This window comes from Balaenoptera ricei, chromosome 4 (assembly GCF_028023285.1).
Source record: "Balaenoptera ricei isolate mBalRic1 chromosome 4, mBalRic1.hap2, whole genome shotgun sequence".
NCBI lineage: Eukaryota > Metazoa > Chordata > Mammalia > Artiodactyla > Balaenopteridae > Balaenoptera > Balaenoptera ricei.
This window is the reverse complement of record NC_082642.1, coordinates 20,734,449-20,756,127: the sequence shown is the minus strand read 5'-3', so window position 1 is coordinate 20,756,127 and position 21,679 is coordinate 20,734,449. Positions and strand designations below refer to the sequence as shown.

The 21,679-nt window shown below is 37.7% G+C and overlaps 1 protein-coding gene across 3 annotated transcripts in view; it reads right to left on the bottom strand.

The window, feature by feature from the left end:
- STAG1 (STAG1 cohesin complex component) overlaps positions 1 to 21,679 on the bottom strand; it is a 433,060-nt gene that overhangs the window by 300,905 nt on the left and 110,476 nt on the right. For 2 of the 3 annotated variants that reach the window (XM_059920266.1, XM_059920267.1), the window contains exons 2-3: positions 9,343 to 9,453; positions 3,099 to 3,201 (exon numbers count right to left, since the gene is read on the bottom strand). In XM_059920266.1, coding sequence (XP_059776249.1) covers positions 3,099 to 3,201; positions 9,343 to 9,371 — 132 coding nt within the window. In that variant the 5' untranslated portion in view covers positions 9,372 to 9,453. Of the gene's footprint in view, positions 1 to 3,098; positions 3,202 to 9,342; positions 9,454 to 21,679 lie in introns of those variants that run through there. The other variant, XM_059920268.1, reaches the window with a different exon arrangement.

The following is a 21,679-nucleotide window of genomic DNA, read 5'->3' as shown; positions in this document are numbered from 1 at the left end:
AAGTTTCAGCAAAGGCACATGATGGTGGCTGAATCCAGTGTTGTAGTAAAAAATGACTGATGCAATTTGCAAATCAATTAGACAGGATGTGTTGATAGTCTAGGTATAGGCTGAGAAAGAAAGACTCAAAGATGACTACAAGATTTATAGCTGAGCAGCCAGAAGCACGAAGCTGCCATTATGGAAAAGGGGTGAGCAGGGGATAGGAAGCTTGAAAGTTTGGTTTTTTAAACATCCTGGGCCCATTAAATATCTAAATGAAGATTCTCAATGGGCACTGAATATGAATCTGGAGTCCAGGGATAAAGTCCAAGCTGGAGACAAAATCTGGGTGACATAAGCTTAAAGATGGTATTTAAAGTCATGAGATTGGACATCACCAAGGGAGTACTGTGAAGACAGAGAAAATGACGTCCATTATTTGCTAATACAATCACAGGGGTAGAATAAACATGATACTATATAGTGTTTGTTTAGAGATCAATAATCATTTGGATAGAGAGCCACAATAACAACAAATATGAATTAGGACATCTGCAAAATACGAGTGGTTTAATAAGAAACAAACGTCTCTGAACTAACAGTATACTGAAAAGAAATACCAAAGATGAGATGTCTCCTAAGAATTTAGAAATAAAGAAAATAATACTGTCCAAAACAGAGGTCCTTATATTATTTGTTTTCATTTGACTGAGTAAATTAATAAAACCAGAGATCCATGAAGTCCTCTTAACAAGTATGAACAGTATTAAAATAGCTAAACAAAGAGTGTATCAGTCAAAACTCAGAATTGTTCAAAATGGAGCCAGTCGATAGAAAATGTCCAAGCAATCTTCAGAACAGGTACTGCAGAATAACTCATATATGATCATTCTGACAATTATACCTCTCAATTTTAATTAACAGCTTGGCGTTTTGGCATTCTTGAGGGAAAATTTGGGAGGTAGGTTATGAATTTAAATCCTAGCTTTGCTACTTATGCAATGTTGTGACCCTATGCAAAATACCACTTTCTATTTTTGTTTTCTACTTTGTAAACTGCATATAAGACCTATTTCCTAGTACTGGTGTGAAGATTAAATGACATAAAAAGCTTCAGTTCAGTACAAACCCCAGAGCAGAAACTCAGGAAGTTCTGTTGTTTCCAAGATCAAGAAATGGGTCTGAGTCAGGTGGAAGTATAGCTAGCCATGTGAACTAAGGAGTGTGAAAATACGGACTAAAGTCTAACACAAGTCTCTAGACTGCTACTATCCTATGCTGGCTGATTTTTTTTTAATTCTATAAACATGGGATGAACATGTACTATTTACCTGCTAGATTATGTAGTAGCAATTTCACTAAAAATAAAATCTAATTTCTAACCACAAAAGAGCTAAGCATTTGGATACACCGACCCCTTTTCATCAGGAAAGCAAAATATTACAGGGATACAGCTGTAGACAAGTCAAAATTAAATAGGTTATAAAAAATAATACAATAGCCTGCTGAAGGGGTGATAAATTCTCTTTGAGGGAAAAAAAATAAAAGGTTTTCTTCAAGAAGACAGCACTTAATCTGAATCTTCAAGTAAAGAATTTTAATTGGAGGGGAACAAATTCAAGTAAGCAATCATGTAGGCAGTTTATTCTACAACCTTCAAGAAACTTTAGTCTTATTTCAAATTTGGTACCTATAACCTATGAATCCTAGAGAAAGCAATGCAACTCACCTATAGTCTTAGAAAAATCATATACTAGTAAGGGGAACTAAAATAGTCTCCAGCTTCTAAGTACAAGACTTCTTCACTTTTCCCAAAACGTTTTTTTCAGGAACACTGTACCACCAAATACTTCTAAAAATTAAGAAGGATTATAAAGAGTGACTATAATATATATCTTTTCCTCCACTATTTTTCTCCCTTTAAATAAAGGTGGAGGATAAAAGCAAGTGTAGAGAAAACTGTAGAAGTCATCCTTCTATCCGTTTTTTTTGTTGTTGTTAGATTGTCCTGGAAAAGTAAAAGTTATGGAGTTTCACCGAAGCTAATTAAAAACTGTGGCAAACAGATAAATACTGATAGAACAGCAATAACATTAAAAAAATTTTTAAGTCACTGCAAAGGACATACATATATAATAACTGGTTAAACATAACCATCAATTGCAATAAGTAGATCATGATTCAAACAACAAACTATTTTTTAAAAGATAATATTTATGAAATGATTATAAACTTTAAATGTGTTAATCAGTGATGTTACTAAAATACTGTTATCTTGCATTATGATAATGATATTGGAGTGATGTTTAAAAAAGAGAGAGAGAAAGCAAGCCCTTATCTTTTAGAGATACATTCTGAAATATTTAAAGATGGAATTAAGTCTAGAATGACCTTCAAAATAACATGGGAAAGAAAGACTGGCCATGACTTGGTAACTGCTAGGTAATAGTTATATGGAGGGTTTATTATACTATTATGCCTCCTAGAGAAGGAGGCTAAAATTTTCCATAATAAGAAATTTTATAAAATAAAATTTTAAAACTATGAATAGCAAATCCCATCATAAAGGTGAGTGTAAAATAGTACAAGCCGTAACCCAATGACACATTGATACTAGTCTGACAGTTTATACCACCTTCAATTAAATGACAACTTGTGTACTCAGATTACATAAAGATATACCTCAAAGTAAGGATACCTAGAGCTTTTCTAAACTTCTCAATCATGTATAAATGAGAATATATTCTGAGACTGGACCCAAATACTACCAAAATGCATACTTAGGAGCTCACAGGAAATCAGAGTTGCATCTAAAAATAAAAGGCAAAGAAATCATAACTAACTACACCTCATTCCATGTTGATCATCTTCTCAATGCCTTCACATGGACCACCATTTATTTACAAGAGAAGCATGGAAAGCAAAAAAGATACTATAATTAATTTCCTTTTTCTAAGCACTACTAAGCCAATTTATGAAGCAAAGTTTCCAAGAATTTCTGATGTGTCAGTGAGATCTGAAAAAGTGTTAACAATACTAGAATTAACAAATAGCTCATATCAAGCCCCTTTACTTGGTAACCGTTAAAGGAACAAAGAAGACAAGTATATACATACTGGAGGCCGGCCAGGTCGACCCCTTTTTCTTTTCCCTTTGACCTCTGTTTCTTCAAGTTCACTGCCAGCATCAGAATGGGCAGTAGTTTCATTAGTTGAATCCCTAGAAAATATGATATATTATTTTAGTGAACAAATTAATAATACATACCTATTTATAATACAATGCAGCTCTGTTCCACTGGTTTCCTTACCTCCTGCTATATGTACATATATGGCTGATTAGAAGTGGTTTATACTTCCACTTTCAGAAAAAATCTTTAGCAAATTGAAAATGTTACCCTCCCTGCTAATATCACATAACACTGAATAAAATGATTCCCCAAATAGAGAAATACAGACAAGGAAATGACTGTGGAAATGGCAGCTGCTATACAACATATAAATGCAAAATAACAATTGCAAAAGACTAATTCTTCAATATAAAAAAGATAAAGGCTTGGGAGAAATTTTATACATTTTATAAAATAATAAAAGTGTGCTGGTAAATGTTTAACAACTGGCTCTTCAAAAAATACATGCATAAATTATTAGAAATGTTAACAATATAAAGGATGCAGAGCACTCAACTTACAAACAATAATAAAATGCACAATATTCTTTATTGTAAATTCTATCCAGCTAATTGATTCATATAAAATGATTTTGATAATTTTGCCAAACTCTTGTATCCCTAGCTCACCTATGGTTGCAACTGATGAACAAATAGTGTTTTGACATGAAAGACAGTTGATATCTTTGTTCACTTTAATGAATAGAATGCAAATGAAATGACAAAGACATTTGTGGGAACTTCACTCATTGGTCAACGTTGGGAGCAACTTTTTTACTGAACAGAATACATAATAGCTCTCGAACACTAGAAGGATACATCCTCAATTTTGTGTGGTATCATAATGTAATGACTATAGACTTGATACACCTTTAAGTTTAATCTGTTATTAACAATTTCTCCATCACTTTGAGTCCACAAACAACAAAACAATAAACTGAGCCCTGATTTGTAGTGTTTGCTGATTTTTATAATGTGAATGCTCCCACCGCAGCCAAATTCAAACTACCAAAGTGACATCACCAAATATAGAGTTGAGAAGTAATTAACAGTAGCAGTACACTACTGAAAAGTATTTCCACCATACATACAATAATAGGTGTAAATAAAAACCTCAAGAGCACAGAAAATAGTAGGATGTAAAATAATTAGGAAATGATGAGTTTTGAGTATTTATTACTTTTGTTTTTAACATGATTTAATTAATTTTAAGTTTGCATAATTTAACTTTTTATAATGGCTATGTTATATTGAACGAGGTCACAAAATTCCCGGAAATTTAATATTCAGCTCTCCAGGCCAGTACAGGCTGGCCCCAGCATGGCACTAAAAAGGTACAGATAGTATTAACAAAAACATCCTCACTGAATTCTACATTACTAACTGTATAAAGGATCTGCATAAAACTGCAAATAGCAGGAAGGGTACAAAGCAAATGGAAGGAAGGGTAAGCTCAACTCACAACTTACTGAAACTGCGCCACTGAAGGTTTAGTTCCATTCTCTCCTTGTGTTGATTCCTCAAAGCTCATTTCATTACTGTTTGCTCTTCTCCCTTTAAACTACCCTCTCTTGGAGAGCTCATCCATTTGATGTGTAACTTTTATGCAAATGACTTCAGTATATTATCACAGACCTGACTATCTGTAATTCAAGATTTTCAACTGCATGTGTAACATGCTTCTTTGCATGCCACCTCAAATTCACCAAATAACACATATAAAATTAAGTCCAATTCTGACTATTTCTAGCTTTCTGCTCATGGCAATACCATCGGTTAACTGATTTAGTAAGTTAATGCCCAAGTGTGCTTTGTTATATAAATTTGTTATTGTCTTACTCAAATTCCTATAATCATATCAGTCTTCCTTTTGTGCCATCAGTTAAAGTCCTCCTGAGTTGTCCTCTGTGTACTAACTCTGTCTCTCATTCTTTTCATGATTATTACCATAATCACAACTTCTTGAATTAATTGCAACTTATCTCCCTGCTTCTACTATTCCCCTTGTCCAAGCCACTCTACACACTACTGTCACTAATATTCTCATATCATGTTCCTTCTCTGCTTGCAAATCTTCAAAGGTAATCTGGTATTTAAAACTATAAGTAATATTGATCTAGTCCAAGGGTCAGCAAACATTTTCTTAAAGGTATATAATAAATATTTTAGGCTTAGGGGTCTTAAGGTCTCTGTATCTACTACTCAACTCTGGGACCATAGCATGAATGCAGCCATAGATAATACGTAAATGAATGGATGTTGCTGTGGTCCAATAATATTTATAAAAACAGGCTTCTGAGCCACTATCAGTAAGTTTTTCAATCACTGATCTAGTTGATCTTATTCACTTCTACTAAAGAACAATAAATCATTCTGCTTTTTCTCCTCACTACAGTCCAAATAGACTGTTTAGCATATACTGTGTGCCGGTTTATATACATTATCTAGAATAAATATGCACAAACCCTTGTAAGAAAACATACTGTTGTCCCAATTTTACAGATGAGGAAACAAAAGATCTGGAAACCTGATCATCTTGTCCATATTTACACAACTAGCAAGTGGCAGGGTCCACTTAGATCTCAAGGTAAACGTGAATTCTCTATCTCCACAGCAGGATACTAGAATGCAAATAATACGTTTTGTATTTCTCTTACGTGGACAGAATACACTAGTGCTTTTGATGCTTATAGAAATCTCCTGGCAACTACAAAAGCAGGTTGGTTCCATCATATAATATGTGACCCATCAGTGAAATTAATTTAACCTTGAGCAATATAGTTTACTGACAAAAGAAAAAAGTACAATTGTTTTCTAATTCCGCAAACTTCAGCCAGCTTAGAAGGTGACAGCTATTACCAACAGATAACTAACATACTCCAATTAGTATATATATGTACATTTGTTTATTAGAATATGATACATAAATTTTTGTTTTTTAATTTCAAGCAAGAGAAGATATAAGAATACAAGGAAGAGTTTCACTTCACCATGCCCTAACTCTGAACCTCAATCTGCAGAACAAGATTATTAACAGTTTCATCAATACTCTGTCATAAATATTTATGTTCTGGTACATATATACATAAATACAAAACAATATATTTTAATTTTTAAAATTTAAATTAATAGGAATTTTCCATACAAATACATAGGATTCCTGAATGGTACTCCATAATACGTTCCCTATCTATGAGCACTTAGATTGTCTCTACTTTTAAGCTATTACAAACAGAGCTGTAACAACTGTCCTTGCACATTAATTCTTATTACACATCAACAAATATCTCTCTAGAATAGACACAGAATGCTGGATCAAGGAGTATGCAAATTCAAACATCAACCAACTGCTCTACAAAAAGCACATTTATAAGACTATCGGACATAAATGAAGAGAATGGAAGAATCAGATCAAACCTTATAAATGATTTTTTTTGCTCCCTAAAACTCTCTAAATTCTGTCTTCCTCTCTCCATTTCCTCTGTAATCATTTTAGTTCAAGTTGTTATCATCCCTGGCCTGGACACTGCAACACCTTTCTCCTAATAGGACTCCTTGCTTCTTCTGTTGCCACTTCCAATCTAATCACTATACTGTACTAAGAGTGATTTTCAAAGTATATATCTTATTATGTCTATCCCATGCTTAAAACCCTACAGTGGTTTCCTTCTGCTTCTAGGGGATAAAAACCTCAAAATTCTTAATGTAAGACCTAGCAGGTCCCTGTATGATACAGCCCTACCCTACTTGCAATCCTTATTTCACACCACTCTCCATCCTCAATCCTGAAAAAAGAAAAATAACAGCTTTATTTCAGTCCCTCAAACATACCATGATTCCTCCTACCTCAGGGTCTTTGCACATGCCATTCCTTCAGTCTGGAATTAATACCCTGACCCCTTCTTCTTCCCCCAAATTCCCTCCACTTCAGGTTTAAGAATCATGTCTCTTCCTTAGAAAAGTAGACTAAATCAAGGCATGTGTTAAAATTCTAATAAAATCCTCTAGCTTACCTTCATAGTACCAATGGCAGTTTAAATCTATATATTTGTGCCTATTTGGTTAATATCTATCTATATAAGCTTCATGGCAACAAGGACTGAGTCTTTTCCACTTGCTCTTTCTCCCCAGAGCTTAACACAGTTCCTTGTACTAAAACATTTGGTGGAATATATAATATGTGGTAATTGACAACATTTGATGATGCGTAATATTGGGCTGGCCAAAAAGTTCATTCAGGTTTTTCCAACGATGTAATGGAAAAAGGCATGAACGAACTTTTTGGCCAACCCAACAGTAAACACACTAAGGTAACAAATTCATTGGTCATTATAATGACTAAGCAAGCCAAGAAATAATAAGATCATTCACTAGAGTGACCTTTCTAGTGTCTCCATTAGAAAAATCGCTACTGAATTGAACATTAACAATCATGGGATCAGAAGATTTGTCTGTTTTTTGAAGAGACTTTAGAAATTAATTTCCAATATATTATCTTCACTTTACAAATGACAGAAACTGAAGTTTACCAATACTAAGAGACATATCATGTTTCCTTTCCTCTACAATGTAGACATGGTATAGTTAGATGGATTGATGAAGATAATATCCTCAGAAAATTGTTTTATGTGCTCAATAAATGGTTTAGATCTCAACTTGACCAAGAGTACATCTCCAGCTAACAGATTAAAAGCAAATTTCATTTACCTATCTCACAGATCACTACTATCCATTATCGTATTAAAAGTTTACATTTTTATGAAAAAAAGTTTTCTACAAAACATGTTAAATAATATCATGCCCATGCAATCGCTTGTTAAATATAATCTATTTAAATACAACCTGTGTTTCATATTTAATCAAAGAGATATTTTACAAAGGGTCTGCCTAATACCCAGCAGTGTGCTAGAAGCTGGCCATACAAAAATAAAGCACAAAGGCACAAAGTTCAGGCAAAAACAATAAGAAAGCGTTATAAAACATTATGTTAAGTATGACGCTATAAAAAAAAGGGTAGAGTATGACAGGAGCACAGGAGGGAACCTACCCAACTTTGAGGAGTCAGAGGAGCTTTGCTGGAGGCATACTTTAGCCAAGACCCACAGGACTACCAAGATGGCGAGGTAAGGAAAGATACACATAGGCATTGCAGGCAGAATTAAGAAAAACAAAAGTACAAATACTATATGGAGACCTCCAAACTTGGTATTATGTTCAAGTTAAGGCTAATAAAGAAGCTTGTAGTTAAGTAAATAAAAAGGGCTTGTATCTCCTATATTTGGACAAACAAAGGAGGGTAGGTACTGATGGGTTTTCAGCACGTAAACTAATTTGGATAGCTTTTTGTCTTAGAGCTCCAGAGGAAAAACAGTAGGCCAGGAGACCAACTGGAAGGTGACTACAGTCTCTTGGAGAAGACACATATAAATGATCTGGGACTATAAAAACATATAAATAATTACATAAACTGTTGGTCACTTTCATTATATCTAAAGCACTGTTATCATATAGGATCACAGTATGCAGATTCCTAATTTGTAGCTTAATGACACCTATAAAAAGAAAAGTATCTGCCATTACCCTGATCACATCTCCCAGAGAATTCATAATAAGATCAAATTCTAGATCTGTCCTACAACCCTAACAAAATCTAATAATGAGATGCCGCCAGAAATGCCAAGAAGGACTCACCAATCACAATCTCAATCTCAGGGAAAAGAAGCTCTGGCATGGGGGTGAGAGGGTTAGACACACAGTGTGATACAGGATAGAGGTCTACAAACTTTCTCTGTAAATAGCCAAACAAAATATTTATGCTCTGCAGGTTAATTCACTCTCTATTACAACTTATAGTCATAAACATTCTGCAAAGGAATCAGTGTGACTCTATTCCAATAACACTTTATTTACAAAAATAGTCAGCATGCCAGACTGGCCCATGTTCATAGTTTGCTGACTCCTATTATAAGACAGTGTAACATGTTTTTTGTTCAGTAACACAGAACATGCTGACATTATGATGCAAGGGCTATAGATGGATATAGTAATTACACCCTCTAATAGTTCTTTTACTTCAAACATATTGCCCAACTATCAGAGAACATATTTGATGTGTCTTACTAATGAGAGCATTTTGATACAAAAAAGTGTTACATGCATTTTAAAAAAATAAAAGAAAGCTATAATACTTACTGTAACACTGGTAACTCTGAAGTAATCATTGCTGTAAAGATCTTTCCACAATGGAGCAAAGAATCAAGTGCTGTACAATTCAAAACTTCCAAAATAACCTCAAAGGTAATCCTGTTAATTAAAAAAAAAAAAAGAAAGAAATTATTTTTTCCAGCTTTACTGAGGTACAGCTGACAAATAAAACTGTTAGATACTTACAGCAGGATGATTTGATATATGGATACATTGTGAAGGGCTTCCCCCATTGAGTTAATTAACAAATCCACCACCTCACATATTTACTTTTCCTTTTTTTTTGGTCCCAACATTCAATAAGTTCTACTCTCTTAGCAAATTTCAATTATACAAAACAGTGTTATCAACTATAGTCACTATATTATACATTAGATCCTCAGACCGTATTCATTTATAACAAAGTTTGTACCGTTTCACCAACCTCTCCCTATTTCCCCTATCACTTGGCCCCTGGCAACCACTTTTCTACGAATTCCCCACCCCCGCTTCAAGATTCCACATATAAGTGATTCCACACACATACACACACCAGGTTTTCTTTATTCATATGTCCATGGTCACATAAGGTTGTTTCCATATTTTGGTTATGGTGAATAATGGTGCTATGAGCATGGGAGTACATCTATCTCTTTGGGATAATGATTTCATTTCTTTTGATATATACCCAGAAGTGGGATTGCTGTGTAATATGGTAGTTTTTAATTATCTGAGGAACCTCCATACTGTTTTCCAGAGGCTTTTCCAGTTTACATTTGCACAAACAGTGAAGGGGTTCCGTTTTGTCCACATCCTCAACCAGAATATATCTCTTATTTTTTTGATAAAAGCCATCCTAACAGAGGTGTGAAGTGATACATCATGTCTCTGATTTTCATTTCCCTGAAGACTAGTGATGTTGAATACCTTTTCATGTAGCTTTTGGTTATTTATATACCTTCTTCAGAAAAATGTCTATTTAGGTCTTTTGAAAATTACTTTAGAATAAAATGAATATGTCAGAATATACAGACTACAATCAACCAGTATTACCAACAAGCACACTCCTTGGTATTTACCCATATGAATTGAAAATTTATGTCTACATAAAAGCCTGCACAAAGATGTTTACAGCGGTTTTATTCAAAATTGCCAAAACAGGAAAGAAAGGTGTCCTTTAATAGGTGAATGGATAAATAAACTGTGGTACACGCAGACAATGGAATACTATTTAACACTTAAAAGCAATGAGCTATGAAGCCAGGAAAAGACACAGAGAAAGCTCAAATGCATATTACTAACTGAAAGAAGCCAATCTGAAACCACTACATACCATATGATTTGAACAATATGGCATTCTGGAAAAGGCAAAATACGGAGACAGTAAAAATATCAGTGATTGCCAGAAGTTATGGGGTAGGAGAGATGACTAAGTGGGCACAGAAGATTTTTAGGGCAGAGAAGATATTTTGTATGACACAAGAATGGTGGGTACATCTAACTGTACATTTATCAAAACCCATAGAATGTATAACACAAAGAGTGAACCCTAATGTAAATTACAGACACTGGGTGATAATGACATGTCAACATAGGTTCATTGATTGTAACAGACATACCACTGTAATATGAGATGTTAATAGTGGGAGAGGCTATATGTATGTGGGAACAGGGGTTATAGGGGGACTCTCTCTACCTTCTGTTCAATTCTACTGTGAACGTAAAACTTCTCTAAAAAATAAAGTTTGTTTAAAAAAAAAAAGGTAGCAGAGGAAGTGGGACAAAAGAGAGCATCCAAGACAGGCCATGACACAATACCTAAGAGAATAACATAGGTATAACTAGAATTCCAGAAGGAGAGAGAAAGATCAAAGCAAAATAAATATTTGAAGAGATAACGGAGGAGAACTTTCCAAAAATAATTTAAGACATTAAAACACAGATGGAAGATCAGAGAATTCCCAAGAAGAATACTCTAAAATATAATATTGCTAAAAATGAAAGAAAATTCAAAAGGAAGCTAAAAAAACATAATTCCTCACACACAGAAAAACAAAAAATTTTATCAGACTTTTTGGTAGAAACTATGTAAGGTGAAAGACAATGGAATAAAACTGAAGAGTGGAGAGGAAAAAAACATGAACATTGAATTATCAATCTTTCAAAAATGAAAAAAATAAATGATGTCATGGAAAATGGAGGAGTAAGAAACCTCAAGAATTAGGCCCTCCAATGAAGCAACTCTTAGCTTGGCAAAAAAAAAAAAAAAAAAAAAAATGACAAGACATCTTTTATGGACATCTGTAATCTAATAAAAACTTATGACAAAGAGAGAAGTGCCTAACAGTCTATTTTATTTGATAAGAGAGCACAGTAGTATTTTTGCTTACCTGTATGCCATCTCCCCTCCCCCAATTCTATGGTGCCCACAGCGACAGCAGACAGAGTTACTAGTACGGCTTGCTGATGCCAAAGAGAACACCATGGACCCATTCTCAAAAACTGGCAGAGTGTTTTGAAGGGCTTCCCTTTTTTTTGAAAGAGTATCATCTTTCAAAAGGATTTAAAGACATACAATAAAAGTAGCTGCCAGGGGCAAGACAGTGGATTACATAAATATCAGACAATCTAAAAAGCCTCAAAATAAAAAGGCAGAGGAGTAAGATATTTGAGGAATAAGTACTTTAAAGGGATATCGCACATACCAGGAAATGTAGACTGCTACTTGAATGCCCAGGGCTGGATGAATTCTTAGAGAAGACCTGAGGAGCACAGGCTTGCAACTCTAGCTGATCTTTGCTCTCTGTGCAAGCACAAGGTGAATACTAAGGCAAAGCTGTAGGTAGCCTGCCTAACCTCTGAAGAAGTACCTCAACTAACAGACAATCTGCAAAAAACAAGAAATTACATTTTTCCAATTCCCATTAACTAAGGAAATCTGGACGATCACTGCTAAACACCCAGACAACAAAATTTCAGTAACCACACATGACAAGGAATACAGTCCTTGCAAAAACAGTTTAGAAAAAAGTAAATAAAGAAATGACTGAAGCCCTTGAAAAGACAACAACAGTAAAGCATGGGGAGGAGAGGAGAATCTAGTGTTACAAAACTAATATTCAAAATGTCCAGTTTTTAAAAAACAAAAAAAATCAAAAGGCATACAAACAAATGTGAAAATATGACCCATTAACAACAACAAAAAAAGAATTCCAAACAAATCATCTCCATGTAAGCCCAGATATTGAAGTCAGACTTCCAGAGAAGACAGACTTCCAAAAGTATATCAACAGAAAGGGGTAGAAAGAGTATCTGAAGACACAACAGCAAAAAACTTAGCAATTTAAAATTAAATACAGAAATCTACACAATCAAGAAGGTAAATGAACTCCAAGTAGGAGAAACTCAAAAGTGAGTCACACACAGAGATATAGAGAACAAGCTAGTGGTTACTAGTGGGCAGGGGTGGGGAGGATGGGGGTGGGGTTTGGGTCAGTAATATAGAGGTGGGGGAGTGGGAGGTACAAACTGTTGGGTGTAAGATAGGCTCAAGGATGTATCATACAACATGAGGAATATAGCTAACATTTTGTAATACTGTAAATGGAAGGTTATCTTTAAAAATTGTACAAAAATTAAAAATAAAATTTTAAAGAGTCACACAGATACAAACTACAGTTTACCCTTGAACAACACCAGGGTTAGGGGCAATGACTCCCTGCACAGTCAAAAATCCGCATATAACTTTATAGTCAGCCCTCCGTATTCGTGGTTCCACATCACTGCTCAACTAACCACAGACTGTGTAGTATTTTAGTTTTTTTTGAAAAACACCTGTGTAAGGGTGGACAGGTACAGTTCAAACTTGTGTGATTCAAAAGTCAACTGTATAGTCAAACTGTAAAAGCCAGACATGAAACAATCTTGAAGGAAGAACAAAAACAAAAACAATCCACCTCGTCATATACAAGTAATCCACAGAATCCACAGTAAGACTAACAGCCAATTTCTCATTAAATATCACGGAAGCCAGAAGACAGTAGGATGACATATCTAAAATGCTGAAAGAAAACTGTCAAACAAGAATTCTATACCTAGCAGACTATCACTCAAAAATGGCAGAGAAATTAAAACATTCCTAGAAAAATAAAAACTGAGGAAGTTTGTTGCTAGACCTGCCCTGCCCTACGAGAAACGCTAAAGGAACTCCTTCATGCAGAAATAAAGAATAAACAATAACTTGAAGCCACAGAAAAAAAGGAGAACATTGGAAAAATTAACTACACAGGTAAATATAGAAGCCAGTATTATTTTATTTTTGGTTTGTAATTCCTATATTTGTTTCCTTTATGATTTAAAAGAAAAATAATAAAATAGTATTTATTTAACTATGTTAATGAATACACAATGTATAAAGATATAGTTTAGTTTTTAATTGAAGTATAGTTGATTTACAATATTGTGTTTGTTTCAGGTGTACAGCAAAGTGATTCAGTTATACCATTTTTTCAGATTATTTTCCATTATACGTTATTATAAGATATCGTAGCTTTGTAGTATAGTCTGAAGTCTGGAAAGGTTATGCTTTGTTCTTTTTCCTCAGGATTGCTTTGGCAATTCTGGGTCTTTTGCAGTTCCATATAAATTTTAGAACTATTTGTTCTAGTTCTATGAAAAATGTCATGGATATTTTGATACAAACTGCATTAAATCTGTAGATTTCTTTGTCCAAAATGTATGGGCATTTTAACAATGTTAATTCTTCCAATCCAAGAGTATGGACATCTTTCCATTTCTTTGAATCAAAAGATGTAATTTATAACAATAATATAAGTGAGGGATGGGGATGGGAGCAAAATTTTACAAGTTATTACAGGTATACCTCATCTTATTGCACTTTGCTTTATGAGCTTCAAAGATATTGCATTTTTTACAAATTTAAGGTTTTGTGGCAACCCTGCTAGTCTATCACTGTCATTCTTCCAATAGCACTTGCTCATTTCATGTCTCTTTGTCACATTTTGGTAATTCTCCCAGTATTTCAAACTTTTCATAATTATTATTATGTGTCCTATGGTAATCTGTGATCAGCAATGTTACTATCATAATTGTTTTAGGGTGCCAAGAATGACACCCACATAAGCCAGCAAACATAATTGATAAATGTTGTGTGTGTTATGACTGCTCCACTGATCGGCCACTCCTCTGTCTCTCTCCCTCTCCGTGGCCCTCCCTATTCCTGGATACATAACAATATTGAAATTAGGCCTATTAATAAACCCACAATGGCTGCTACGTGTTCAAGTCAAAGGAAGAATTGTATGTCTCTCACTTTCAATCAAAAACTAGACATGATTAAGCTTAGCGAAGAAGGCATGTCAAAAGCTGAGACAGATAAAAAGCAAGGCCTCTTGCACTAAGCAGTTCGCCAACTTGTAACTGAAAAGAAAAAGTTCTTAAAGAAAATTGAGAATGCTACTCCAGTGAACATGTGAATGATAAGAAAGCAAAACAGCCTATTGCTGATATGAGAAAGTCTTAGGAATCTAGATAGAAGATCAAATCAGTTACAACATTCCCTTAAGTCCAAGTCTAATCCAGAGCAAGACCCTACAAAGGCTAAGACAAGTGAGGAAGCTGCAGAAAAAAAGTATGAAACTAGCAGAGGCTAGTTCATGAGGCTTAAGGAAAGAAGCTGTCTCCATAACATAAAAGTGCAACATAAAGCAGCAAATGGTGATGTAGAAACTGAAGCAAATTATGCGGAAGATCTAGCTAAAATAAGTAATTAAGGTGCCTACACTAAACAAAAGATTTTCAATGTAGACAAAACAGCATTATTTTGGAAGAAGATGCCGTCTAGGACTTTCATAGGTAGAGAGGAGAAGTCAGTGTCTGGCTTCAAAGCTTCAAAAAACAAGCATGCCTTCTTTATAGGGTCTAAGGTAGCTAGTGACTTTAAACTGAAGCCAGTGCTCATTTATTATTCCAAAAATCCTAGGACCCTTAAGAATTACACTATATCTATTCTGCCTGAGCTCTAGAAATGGAAACAAAGCCTGGATGACAGCACATCTGTTTACAACATGGTTTAGTGAATATTTTAAGCTTACTCTTGAGATCTACTGCTCAGAAAAGAAGATTCCTTTCAAAATATTACTGCTCATTGACAATGCACCTGATCAACCTAGAGCTCTGCTAACAATGCACAGTGAGAGTTACGTTGTTTTCACACCTCCTGACACAGCATCCATCCTGCAGACCACAAGGAGTCATTTCACTGTTCAACTTTCATTAGTTAAGAAATACATTTCATAAGGCTGTAGCTGCCATAGATAGTGATTCCTCTGATGAACCTGAACAAGGTCAGTTGAAAACATGGAAAAGATTCAGCATTCTAGATGCCATTAGTGACGTTTGTGATTCATGGAAAGAGGTCAAAACATGAACATAAACAGGAGTTTGCAAGAAGTTGATTCCAACCCTCACGGATGACTTTGAGGGGTTCAAGTCTTCAGTGGGGGAGAGAACTGTGGGTGTAGTGAAATAGCAATGAACTAGAATTAAAAGTGCAGTCTGAATATGTGACAGCATTACTACAATTCTCATGATAAAAACTTTTACAAATGATTGGGATTGACATGTATACACTGATGTGTATAAAACTGATGACTGATTAAAAAAAATAAAGTTACTTTTCTTTGCTAAAAAAAAAAATCTTTTACAAATGAGAATTGCTTCGTATGTATGAGCAAAGAGAATAGTTTCTTGAGATGGAATCTACTCCTGGTGAAGATGCTGACAAGACTGCTGAAATGACAACAAACAGTTTAGAATATTATGCAAACCTAACTGATAAAGCAGTGGCAGGGTTTAAGAGGACTGACTCCAATTTTGAAAAAAGTTCTATTATGGGTAAAATGATCTCAAACAGCACTGTATGCTACAGGAAATTCGTTCATGAATGAAGAGTCCACCAATGTGGCAAACTTCACTGTTGTCTTATTTTAAGAGATTGTCACAGTCACTCCAGCCTTCAGCAACCACCAACATACAGCAGCCATCAACACTGAGGCATGACCCTCCTCCAGCAAAAAGACTACAAGTTGATGAAGGCTCAGATGATGGTTAGCATGTTTTAGCAATAAAGTGTTTTTTATGTATGTACATAAAAGTATGTACATAGCTTTTTAAGACATAATGGTGATGAATACTTAACAGACTACAGTAACTCAAGTGACTCACTTTACTGTGATGTTTGCTTTACTGCGGTGGTCTAGAACCAAACCCGCAATGCATTTGAGGTATGTCTGAATATATGAATAAAAAGCGAAGTTACTATCATTTCAAACTAAATTGGTATAAACGTGAGATATTAATTCTGATCACCAGGATGATTACTACGAAGATAATTTAAAATATTTAAAACATGAAAATCGTACACTAGAAAAAAATCAAACACAAATGAAGGCAGTGATGGAGGAACTGAGCAACAAAAAAGATATAAAACAAGTAGAAGAAAAATAGCAAAATGGTAAAAGTCCTTCCTTATCAACAATCTCCTTAAATATAAATGTATTAAGCTAATCAATTAAGAGATAGCCTGGCACAATGGAATGTTTTAAAATGATCCAGGGACTTCCCTGGTGGTGCAGTGGTTAAGAATTCGCCTGCCAATGCAGGGGCATGGGTTCAAGCCCTGGTCCAGAAAGATCCCACATGCCACGGAGCAACTAAGCCCGTGCGCCACAACTACTGAGCTTGCGCTCTAGAGCCCGCGAGCCACAACTACTGAGCCCACGTGCCACAACTACTGAAGCCCGCGGGCCTAGAGCCCATGCTCCGCAACAAGAGAAAAGTCACTGCAATGAGAGGCCCATGCACCGCAACTCTGCACCTCTCACTGCAACTGGAGATAGCCTGCGTGCAACAAAGAAGACCCAAAGCAGCCAAAAATAAATAAATAAATTTTGAAAAAAATAAAATGATCCAATGACACGCTGTCTACAAGAAATTCATTTTAAATTTAAATACATAGAGATTGAAAACAAGAAGATACAAAAAAGTATTCTACACAAAGGGTAACCAAAAGAAAGCTGGAGTGGCTGTGCTAATATCAGACAAAATACACTGAGTAAAAATGATCAATTCATCAGGAAGATATAACAATTAAAAAGATATATACACCACACAGCAGAGTCCCAAAATATATGACAAAAACACTAACAGAATCGAAAACAGAAATAGATAATCACTATAGTAATAGTTGGTGATTTCAATATACCACTTTCAAAAAAACACAGAAGATGCAGACAGAAGATCAATAACGAAACAGAGGACTTGAACAATACCATAAACCAAACAGACGTGATAGACATATATGGAACACTACACCCAACAACAGTATACACATTATTCTCAAGGGCACATATGACATTCTCCAGGATAGCTGACTAAGCCACAAAAAAGTCGCAGTAACTTTTTTAAAAGATTAGAGTCATAGAAACTGTCTTCTTTGAGCACAATGGAAAGGAAGTGGAAATGAATAACAGGAGGGAAAACTGGAAAATTTGCAAATACGTGGAAATTAAACAACACACTCTTAAATTACTGAAGTTAAAGAAAAAATTACAAGACAAATTAGAATACTTTGAGACCAGTGAAAACAACACCACCACATACCAAAATTTATGAGACACAACAAAAGCAGTGCTCAAACGGAAATACAGCTGTAAATGTTTACATTAAAAAAAAAATGAGGGAGCCCTTCAAGATAGCGGAAGAGTAAGACGTGGAGATCACCTTCCTCCCCACAAATACATCAGAAATACATCTACATGTGGAACAACTCCAACAGAACACCTACTGAACGGTGGCAAAAGACCTCAGATCTCCCAAAATGCAAAAAACTCCTCACGTACCTGGGGAGGGCAAAAGAAGAAAGAAAAAACAGAGAAAAAAGAATAGGGACGGACCCTGCACCAGTGGAGGGAGCTGTGAAGGAGGAAAAGTTTCCACACACTAGGAAGCCTCTTCACTGGCAGAGGCGGGGGTAGGGGGGAGTATCGGAGCCACGGAGGAGAGTGCAGCAATAGGGGTGCAGAGGGCAAAGTGGAGAGACTCCCGCACAGACGATCGGTGCCGATCAGCACTTATCAGCCCGAGACGCTTGTCTGCTCACCCGCCGGGGCGGGTGGGAGCTGAGAGCTGAGGCGGGAGCTGAGAGCTGAGGCTCGCGCTTCGAAGGTCAGATCCCAAGGAGAGGACTGGGAGAGAGGAAAAGATGGTGGAAGAGTAAGACGCGGAGATCACCTTCCTCCCCACAGATACATCAGAAATACATCTACACGTGGAACTGCTCCTATAGAACACCCACTGAACGCTGGCAGAAGACGTCAGACCTCCCAAAAGGCAAGAAACTCCGTACGTACCTGGGTAGGGCAAAAGTAAAAAGAAACAACAGAGACAAAAGAATAGGGACGGGACCTGCACCAGTGGGAGGGAGCTGTGAAGGAGGAAAGGTTTCCACACACTAGGAAGCCCCTTCGTGGGCGGAGACTGCGGGGGGCAGAGGGGGGAAGCTTCGGAGCCAAGGAGGAAAGCGCAGCCACAGAGGTGCGGAGAGCAAAGCAGAGAGACTCCCGCACAGAGGAGCGGTGCCGACCAGCACTCACCAGCCCGAGAGGCTTGTCTGCCACCCGCCGGGGTGGGCAGAAGCTGGGAGCTGAGGCTCGGGCTTCGGTCAGATTGCAGGGAGAGGACTGGGGTTGGCGGCGTGAACACAGCCTGAAGGGGTTAGCGCACCACAGCTAGCTGGGAGGGAGTCCGGGAAAAGGTCTGGAGCTGCCGAACAGGCAAGAGACTTTTTCTTCCCTCTTTGCTTCCTGGTGCACAAGGAGAGGGGATTCAGAGCGCCGCCTAAACGAGCTCCAGAGACGGACGCAAGCCGCGGCTATCAGCACGGACCCCAGAGACGGGCATGAAACGCTAAAGCTGCTGCTGCCGCCACCAAGAAGCCTGTGTGCAAGCACAGGTCACTATCCACACCGCCCCTCCCAGGAGCCTGTGCAGCCTGCCACTGCCAGGGTCCCGTGATCCAGGGACAACTTCCCCGGGAGAACACACGGCGCGCCTCAAGCTGTTGCAACGTCACGCTGGCCTCTGCTGCCGCAGGCTTGCCCCGCATCCGTAACCCTCCCTCCCCCGGCCTGAGTGAGCCAGAGCCCTGGAAGCAGCCGCTCCTTTAACCCCGTCCTGTGTGAGCGAAGAACAGACGCCCTCAGGCGACCTACATGCAGAGGCAGGTCCAAATCCAAAGCTGAAACCCGGGAGCTGTGCGAACAAAGAAGAGAAAGGGAAATTTCTCCCAGCAGCCTCAGAAGCAGCGGATTAAAGCTCCACAAACAACCTGATGTACCTGCATCTGTGGAATACCTGAATAGACAACGAATCGTTCCATATTGAGGAGGTGGACTTTGGGAGCAAGATATATTATTTTTTCCCCTTTTCTTCTCTTTGTGAGTGTGTATGTGTATGCTTCTGTGTGAGATTTTGTCTGTACAGCTTTGCTTCCAAGGAGAGGACTGGAGTTGGCTGCGAGAACACAGCCTGAAGGGGGCTAGTGCGCCACAGTTGGCCAGGAGGGAGTGCGGGAAAAAGTCTGGGCCTGCCGAAGAGGCAAGAGACCATTGTTGTGGGGTACGTGAGGAGAGGCGATTCCTGCTCCGTGTACCCACAGAAGGTAGAGCACCACCTAAGCGAGCTCCAGAGATGGGTGCGAACTGCGGCTATCAGCTCGCACCCCAGAGACGGGCATGAACCGCTAATGCTGCAGCCACTGCCACCAAGAATCCTGTGTGCAAGTGCAGGTCACTACCCACACCCCCTCCCGGGAACCTCTGCAGCACACCACTGCCAGGGTTCTGTGATCCAGGGAAAATTTCTCGGGGGGAACACACGGTGCACCTCAGGGTGTTGCAACGTCATGCCGGCCTCTGGCACCGCAGGCTTGCCCCACATTCTGTACCCCTCCCCCCCCCCGGCCTGAGTGAGCCAGAGTCCCCTAATGAGCTGCTACGTTAACCCCATCCCGTCTGAGCAAAGAACAGACGCCCTCAGGCAACCAACACGCACAGGTAGAGACAAATCCAAAGCTGAATCCCAGGACCTGTGCGGACAAAGAAGAGAAACGGAAATCTCCCCTAGCAGCCTCAGGAGCAGCGGATTAAATCTCCACAACCAACTAGATGTACCCTGCATCTGTGGAATACCTGAATAGACAACAAATCATCCCAAAACTGAGGCAGTGGACTTTGAGAGCAACGATATATATATTTCTTTCCTTTTTCTCCTTTTGTGTGTTTGTATGTGTATGCTTCTGTGTGTGATTTTGTCTGCACAGCTTTGCTTTTACCATTTGTCCTACAGTTCTGCCTGTCCAGTTTTTTTGTTTGTTTCTTTGTTTTTTGTATAGTTTTTAGAGCTTGTTATCATTTGTAGATTTGTTTTTTGGTTTGGTTACTCTCTTCCTCATTTCTTTTGTCACTTTTAAATTGTTTTATTTTTAATAATTATTCTTTTTTTAAAATAATTTTATTTTTTTCTTTCCTTTTTACTTTTCTTTCCCTTTCCTTCTGACCTGTGTGACTGACAGGGTCTTGGTGCTCCGACCAGGTGTCAGGCCTGTGCCTCTGAGGTTGGAGAGCCGAGTTCAGGACATTGGTCCACCAGAGACCTCCCACCTCCACGTAATATCAAATAGCGAAAGCTCTCCCAGACATCTCATTCTCAACGCTAAGACCCAGCTCCACTAAATGACCAGCAAGCTACAGTGCTGGACACCTTAGGCCAAACAACTAGCAAGACAGGAACACAACCCCACCCATTAGCAGAGAGGCTGCCTAAAATAATAATGTCACAGACACCCCAAAACACACCACCGGACACGGACCTGCCCACCAGAAAGACAAGATGCAGCCTCATCCACCAGAATACAGGCACCAGTCCCCTCCACCAGGATGCATACACGACCCACTGAACCAACCATAGCCACTGGGGGCAGACACCGAAAACAATGGGAACTACGAACCTGCAGCCTGCGAAAAGCAGACCCCAAACACAGTAAGTTAAGCAAAATGAGAAGACAAAGAAACACACGCAGATGAAGAAGCAAAGTAAAAACCCACCAGGGCAAATGAAGAGGAAATAGGCAGTCTACCTGAAAAAGAATTCAGAGTAGTGATAGTAAAGACCTAAAATCTTGGAAAGAGAATGGAAAAATACAAGAAACATTTTAAAAGGACCTAGAAGAACTAAAGAGCAAACAAACAGTGATGAACAACACAAT